Source organism: Molothrus ater, chromosome 3 (genome assembly GCF_012460135.2).
Source record: "Molothrus ater isolate BHLD 08-10-18 breed brown headed cowbird chromosome 3, BPBGC_Mater_1.1, whole genome shotgun sequence".
Taxonomy (NCBI): domain Eukaryota; kingdom Metazoa; phylum Chordata; class Aves; order Passeriformes; family Icteridae; genus Molothrus; species Molothrus ater.
Genome location: NC_050480.2, coordinates 79,007,351 through 79,015,001, shown reverse-complemented (window position 1 = coordinate 79,015,001; position 7,651 = coordinate 79,007,351). Strand labels below are relative to the sequence as shown.

Below are 7,651 nucleotides of genomic sequence, written 5' to 3'. Positions count from 1 at the left end.
CTATTTGAACTCAAAAGAGTCTTGAACGCAACTGAAAATGGAATCCATGTTTGCATGGTGGGAGTAGTTGGAGCTTTAAAACTCCACCACCTGCAAGAGAAGGGAGCACTTATGATCTGTCACAGCCTTGGTGCCCCAAGTCGGTGACCACCCCAACCTGGTAGCAGGGACACAGGGTATCAGACACCGCAGGACACAGAGCAGAATTCCAAATACAGCATGGTTGATGCTCTGAGGTAGCTGCAGTTGTTGTCAAACGATGAGCTTCATAGTAATAGTAGTGTTAGACGATTAGCAAAATTAACGACACTTTCCTCTTCAAATTGTGTCGTTAGCAGGCTAAACAGTGTGAAGCCAATTAAATGAGGCAATTGTATTTTCTTAAGAAGGAAGTCTCTCTTTGAAACAGATTAAGACCATGAAACTGGGCGCGTTCTGTCGGGAGCGCTTCCAGCCAGCACGGGGGGTGTGTGAGGGGTGGGTCCGCGGCTGCCCCGGGCGCGCCCTCCCCGCGTCCCTGCGCCACTGAGCCTTGTAAAGGGGCGATAAAAGATTGAGTGGGGCTGGAACCTGAACCCGGTTTGTAACCGAGGCCTTTCACCGATCCGCCCCGTTTGCCGCTGCAGAGGAAGCGGCGAGGCCGCCGCTCCCGGCGGATGTCCGGCCGCGGCCATGGCGCTGGCAGAGGCGGGAGCCCGCGGGCGGCTCCTGCGCTGGCCCCGCGTCCTGCTCTTCGGAGACTCCATCACTGAGGTAGTGCTCGCCCGCCTGGCCTGGCCCCGCAGTTCCCGTGTGGAGCTCCCAGGCCAGCCCGGCTCCCCGCACTGAGGCCGGCGCTCAGCAGCCTGCCGGCGTTGGTCTGAGCGGCGGGAAGGGGACGGTCCGGCTGCCCAGCCGGGAGCGCGCTCGGGGCCCCGGTTACAATCCCGGACCCGCCGGGGCCTTCGCGCCTGGGGGCGAATGTGAGATTCGAGGCCGTCTCACAGAGGCGCGAAGGTGAAGGTGTAGCTGGGATGTTGCGGTGTCAGCGGCATTTTCCATGCGGGAGGCCCAGCGTGCTGCCCGAGCTGCCTGCAGGGACCTGTACCTGCCCTCCCGGCTCCTGGGGCATCCCTGCTCCTCGTGTCTAGCTCCCTGCTCCTCGTGTCTAGCTCGCCCAGGCCGGACACAGCTCCTCATTGAGGTGACTGCACTTGGTGAACGTGTCTGAGGCAGCCGCAGCTTCTTGGCGTTGATTTTGGGTCCCTGCCTTCTGTTGCATGGGTTGTGTGGTGGGTCACGGAGCTGGTCTGATGAAAAAGTAACCAGAGACCAGGTTTGTCTTTAATGGGAGATGGGTGTCTAAGCCGACTGCAGAATTGTAGCAGAGAGGATGGTGCAGCAGTGGGAATAAGGAGAAGGAATTAGTTTTTCTGTTTCTGGAAGTGGTACGTATTAAACTGAACTCCATGAAGAGGAAGGATTTTTGAGAGATGCTCTTCAGAATGATTAGAAATAAAATAGAAAAATATTCTGAACACAGCAAACCCTCACTGTCCAAAATGAAACTACAGTCCAACAGCAGTCAGTTTGGGTTTTGAAGGGACCGCAGGGTCCATCCCTCCAGAGGTACCAGCCCTGTGTTGCCTCAGAGGCCAGCACTGTGCCTGGGTGGAACCAGGAGTGTTTGACCTCAGAGGGTCAGGGCAGGCAGGGAGGAAATGCACCAGCAGCAGTGCCAGAGGCCAGGCACAAAAGCTTTGCAGGTGGGAAGGTGCCAGTGGTGGGGCTAAGCTCTGGGGAACGAGTTCTTCCAGTGAGGATCTAACCATTTTCCTTATTTTCAGTACTCCTTCCAGGAAAATGGCTGGGGGGCATACCTTGCTGAGAGACTGGTCAGGTAAGAGCTTAAATTTCAGAAGTAAGTTCTAGCTTGCAGAAAGTCATGGAGCTTTTCTAAATGAAAACCAAACCAACAGTGGTTAATACTGAATACATGTTTGTTTATTGACTTTTATTTATTTAGTGAAGTGGAACTATCTTCTGGGCAGCATGCCCAGAACTGGTGAAAATATTCATTGGGTGTTTCCACTCAAAGCTTGAGTGGAAATTAAAAATCCCTTAGTGATTGTCAAGATTGTTGTTCTGGTTCCATGGTGTAACAGGTAAACAGTACATGTGCAGCCTGTGTGTGCACTTTCAAAGCATGATCACATTGAAAACTCACGTGACATCTCATTTTTCCTGAGAGGGATGGAGGCAGATGGCCTGACAGAATGGTTCAAACCTTCCAAAGTTTTGTTTTGGTGGACAGAGAAGAGATGTTCTTTTTGATACATGTCTCTGTTTCAGAAAATGTGATGTTGTGAACCGTGGGATCTCGGGGTACAACACCAGATGGGCTAAGTTGATTCTTCCTAGACTGATCACTGAAAGTACTGGTGCTGACAGTATTGCTGCAGTTACTATTTTCTTTGGAGCTAATGACAGTGCTTTGAAAGGTAGAGTAGCTTGCTTTCTGTCTTTTTTTTTTCCTGTGACCTATTCTCTTAAAACAGGTTTACAGTTTAGCAGAATAGGCAGAACATTTCAGAATAGACTTTTCCTGCTACTTCTCTAGGAACTGATTACTCTCTTTCAATTTATACAGAGGTTTGTTTCCTGTCATTTCATTTGTATTTAAACCATGCAGTGCCTTCCATTTCCCTCCCTATCACCAAGTTTTAATACTAGAAAAATAAATTTAGGGTGCTCAAGACTTAGTTGCCTAAGATTGGAGTTGGGCATCCAGTTGTTTCTTCTGTCTGTAAAGGAGACTGATGAGTTCTCAGCAGATGGGCTGAGGAAGCGAAGAAAGGTAGCATTTGGATTCTCTTTCAGATGAGCATAGCAGGATGCAGAGTCTAATCAAAATGATACCATCAATGCATGAAGGACTGACTGTATGTCCATGGGACTTTCCAGAATTTTCTCTGCATCCAAGAATATTGGAAATCTCGGGTTTTGGTTCAGGCAAGGTTTGAGGTGATTATATTTTCTGATACTAAGATACAAAGGTGTGAAAAAAGCATCTTAAAAAACCCCAACTGTTGGGGTTTTTTTCCCTGTGTATTATTTGCCTGTTGGAAATGCTGTCTTTAAATTCTTGATTTGCCTGCTTTGGGTATCGAGGAACAGAATTCTCCTACCACATCTCCCAGATCCGTGACTGAGAGGAACTGGATGCTGGATCTGAGTGTCCATGGCCATGCTGTGTAAAAGTGCTGTAATGCTGTGCAGAAAGCCTGCAGGGAGCTCAGCCCCACTGATGCCTGTGCTCCACCCCTGACAGAGCTGAACCCCAAGCAGCACGTTCCTCTGGAGGAGTACGCTGCCAACCTGAAGAGCATGGTGCAGTACCTGAAGTCAGTAGACATTACTGCAGACAAGATTATTTTGATTACACCCCCACCTCTTCAGGAATCAGCTTGGGAAAAGGCATGTCTTGCCAAAGGTGAGTGATGAGGATGGGTGGAATTTCTGCATTTTACCAGTGGAGTGTAAGTGACAGATCCCAGGTTGTCAGGTGGTTTCCTTCCTGTGTGTGCCATATTGCAGTCATGTTTATGATTTGTTGGAAAAGAGCTGCTGTTTTACTAAACAACTTCTGGATAAGCTCATGGAGTAACTACCAAGTAATTACAGACATCTTTTCCAAAGTGTTGATTGATGTGTTAATGCATAGAAATGACAGAAGTGGCTGCCCTCTAGGAACATGAGGTTTGTCAGCATGTCCTAGGCAGATTCCATCGTGTCCCAGCAGCTTCCAGAATAATACAAATAATGGAAGAAATGTTGGCATTGTGGGCCTTAGAATAAGTTTTTACTAGGTACAGCAGATTTCACATCTGTTTGGATAAGCAGTAATATTCCAGCCAGGTTTATTTTAAGGTTAAACAAAACAATACCAGAGAATATCATATTCTAAGGATGCTAATAAAAGTGCCTGAAAAAGAAGAAAGAGGTAGTTAAATTATTTCCCATTATGTTATTGGAGCTAATTCTAAAATTAGAGACATAATAGCACCACTTATTCGTGTTACTGAGCTGGTGGAAATTGCCATAATCCCATTGACTCCAGCAGTGACAGATTTTACTTCCTGAGAGCATGTGCTTTTTTCTGTTGGGGACACCTTTTCCAGTTCTTGCACATTTATAAAAAACTTCTGAGTTAGGTCAGGTACAAATACATAGTAGATAGATATACTGAGCTGGTACCGTTTGTGGCACAGTTTTCTATGATTTAGGTGGTGTTGCATATCCTGAGTGATGTTTTCAATCAAAGTAGTAAAACTTTGAAGATGACCCTAAGTTTAAACTGCATTAAATTAGACAACATTCTTGTATGATTTTGCATTAGGAGGCTTTGATGTGATGTCATGTGAGCACACCTCAAATGCTGCTTATCTGGCTCCCAGCTGTCAAGGAGCACTTGTAATGTTAACCCATTTTCCTCTTAAAACTGTCCTTTTTATGGAGTAGGGATGGAGGAAACTTGAATTTACAGCATTGAATCTGCCAGCTTGTGTCTAAAAGAGAGTACTGTCTGGGGATGGAAGAAAAGGCAGGGTGATCTCAGACCATGGACCACAAAAGAAGTGTTGTGGGCACAATAAGCAGCAATATCAGACCATCTGCCCTCCAGAATCAAGGAGAAGTTTTCTGCCTATTTCTAGTTTTGTCAGGTATCAGAGCAAAGGAGAGATGGGAAGCAGGAGGATGATGATGTTCACAGGAGCATTCATCCACGTGTGAAAAGTAGCAAGAGGGCTACTGCAAGGAGCAGTTGCATGTGGACTTGTTAGTGTTCAGAAACACCTAACACATAAGCAATTATATGCAGGTGCTTTTCTTCTGAGCTCTGGGTGTCAGGAGTATTCAACTCAAATCTGACTCCGACCATACATTCGAGATGATCGTGTTTTTATATTCTATTGTTATATAACTTTCATGGTAATTATTAAACTTATACTGTTCTATTGTATACATAGATTTCAGCTAAACATAGCCCCCTTAAATTTCCAACATAGTTTCTCATGATTCTTCTTATGATTATATAATAATTATATTTAAGTACTAAACAATCATCACATCTAACAATTATATCATTTATCATACCGCTTACGCAGATGCAGTGATCTGAGAAAACAAAAAGCCGAACATTTTCAGAGTTCTATCTTTAACATTTTCCAAGGTCCACTATCAGACGTGGACAAAAAGCAGAAGGCAACTTGTAAATAGATTTCCATTTACTTAACTCTGTTTTACCTGCCCTAGCAGGTGTAAAAAAGAGTTTAAATCTAAGCACTGCTTTCACCTGAAGCTCGACAGGAGCTGAGAGCTGTGAGCAGCAGAATTATACTGTCTGCTGTTGCTTCTCAAGCTGATGCATTTCTTCAAAAGAGACATTTTCAAGTGACTCAGAACCAAAGGGTGCCCTGAAAAAGACCACACAGGCTGTAGCTTCCAGCCACTTACATTGCTGTGGATTTAGTTTGTGATTGGTTATGGCTACTGGTTTGACACCTGATGCAGATGCCACAGAAGACTGAAATGGTGTTGCATCAGTGGTGGGTGCTGGATGTTGTCCTTGTTTGTGCCCGGCAGGTGACAAACTGAACCGCTGCAATGCCACCACAGGGCAGTACGCCCAGGCCTGTGTCCAGGTGGCCAAGGAGTGCGGCACGGACATGCTCGACCTCTGGAGCCTGATGCAGAAGAACCAGGTACGATGAAATCAGAAATGCCTGAAACTGACACAAATTGTGAAATGCATCGCTTAGCGTAGAGGAACCGGTGGTGCTGCATTATCACTGAAATGCTGCAAAATACATCAAAATTACACTTTAGGGAAAGAAAAAAATAATCCAGAGTGCTTCATAGTTGGCAATGAGAAATAAAGCTGTATGCAACCTGGCCATGGTGCTTGGTTAGCACATATCCCGAGTACATCATATCTAAATAGCCTTTTTCTTGAACTTGAGCCATGGAATAGTTTAGGCTGGAAGTGGCCTCTGGAGGTTTCTTGTCCAACCCACTGTGCAGTGTTGGGCTAATTTCAAGGTCAGATCTGGCTGCACAGAGGTGTTGTTGATGCTTCTAGCCAAACTCATCCATGGGAGACTGCAGACTTTTGCTGTGAGCAGGTAACTCTAGTTTGGACCCTGAACATTTTCTCTTCTCTGCTCTCCCCAATGCAGTAGACTGCTGACTTTTGATTGCATCACTTAATCCTATGATCTTTTACTGATAAATAGCAGCAATTTTGGCCATCAGAACATTCTCTTAACATTTTAACAAAAACAGTGAAAAATAAAACCAGTTTACCAGCTGGCTTTGAAGAATTACTAAAGGCACTTTGCAGCCAGCAAATCCACTAACACCTGGTTTTAACCTCACTTGTAGGATTTCTCTTCCTATTTGTCTGATGGTCTTCATTTATCAGCGAAAGGCAACAGCTTTGTAGCAGCTCAGCTTTGGTCACGCCTGGAACACAAACTGTCTGCCCTTCCTTCTCTGCTTCCTTACTGGCGTGACGTGGACCACACGAACCCCGAGGCCAGTCTGCTGTGACAGCCCTGCTATCAGGGAGGAGCCAGGGCAGCCACGCCAGGCAGAGCCAGCTCATTGGGCAGCAACGTGCTGGAAACTGTGTCCTCGGGGAGCACGGCATGGGGAGTCCCCAGCAATGCTCTTCTCTGTCCCCTTCTCTTGGTCTGTGGGAGAATAAAGGTGAGACCACTTGGGTGTGTCCTGAGGTGGTTTTTCTTCATGCTGCTGTTGCCAGGATAGCTTTCCTTGGAGGACTCAGAGGAAAATGAGTCTCAGCTGTTCCGTGGCCAAGGGATAGAGGCTGCCCTGAGCAGTTCCTGGGGACTGCACTATGATTAATACCATCTACTTGCTTTGAACACAGAGGAGCTTGTAAGAGGCAGTAGGGTAGAGTTTGCCAAGAGCAGTTAGTGTCAGTCCAAATTCATTTATTTGGATGTAATACAGCAGGAGCAGCAGTTCCCTAAGTTTTACTGTGGCTTTGGTATTGATAGAGAATAGTTTAGAGCAGAGCTTTTAAAATTTAACTTACTCTGGCACCAGCAGCAGCTTCTTTATACCCAGCTCTTCTGTATAGGCCCAGGTTTCAGACCAGTGCATGTTTTTGGGCAGTATAAAACTGGTGAAATATGACCTTGGAGAAACTACTAGAAAAGGTCTGCATCTCTGCTGACAAAGCTGCATCCTATGTCATTTGCCATCAAGTTAAGAAGACCTTTTAAGTAAGTTGTTAAAATAATTTTACAACTCATCTAATACATAAGTACTGCAGCAGATGCAGGTTTTGGCCAAGAGTACACCAACTACAAAACTGCCTTTACAAACAAAAAAAACCAAAAACATTGTCTGCAACCTAAATGAAATTCAACAAGTATGGAAAAAAATGGTTTGGGAAATGATTGTGTAGCAAGCCAGATAGCAGCAAAAATGAGGATACAACTAATGTGCATAAAAATCAAACGGTGTATCACTAGAAATGTAACCCCTCCATAATTGTGGGCTGTATTAAGTTATGTTGACATGGTGTGCTTATTATGTGGGGGGTGGGAGAGTAATGAGAGGCTCTCATGCTGTCTTGCAC

At 45.6% G+C, this 7,651-nt stretch overlaps 1 protein-coding gene across 2 annotated transcripts; it reads left to right on the top strand.

The window, feature by feature from the left end:
* Nucleotides 1-530: 530 nt before the first annotated feature.
* On the top strand, nucleotides 531-6,761 carry IAH1 (isoamyl acetate hydrolyzing esterase 1 (putative)). Of its 2 annotated transcripts, none has more exons than XM_036380526.2 (6): nucleotides 531-753; nucleotides 1,827-1,879; nucleotides 2,332-2,480; nucleotides 3,311-3,472; nucleotides 5,626-5,744; nucleotides 6,424-6,761. In XM_036380526.2, exons 1-6 carry the CDS (start codon nucleotides 673-675, stop codon nucleotides 6,589-6,591), a joined length of 732 nt encoding a protein of 243 aa, XP_036236419.1. In that variant the 5' UTR covers nucleotides 531-672; the 3' UTR covers nucleotides 6,592-6,761. The 2 variants fall into 2 exon arrangements, with proteins under 2 accessions (XP_036236419.1, XP_036236418.1); XM_036380525.2 differs by lacking the exon at nucleotides 531-753 and adding an exon at nucleotides 779-1,183.
* Nucleotides 6,762-7,651: the final 890 nt, after the last annotated feature.

What these genes read in the sequence shown, in the direction of transcription:
- IAH1 (XM_036380525.2), top strand. Translation starts at nt 1,040, where the DNA reads ATGCGGGAGGCCCAGCGTGCTGCCCGAGCTGCCTGCAGGGACCTGTAC. An exon ending in GGACACAGCTCCTCATTGAG is followed by an intron (nt 1,184 to 1,826) that starts GTGACTGCACTT and finishes CCTTATTTTCAG; the next exon opens with TACTCCTTCCAGGAAAATGG. An exon ending in AAAGGCATGTCTTGCCAAAG is followed by an intron (nt 3,473 to 5,625) that starts GTGAGTGATGAG and finishes TGTGCCCGGCAG; the next exon opens with GTGACAAACTGAACCGCTGC.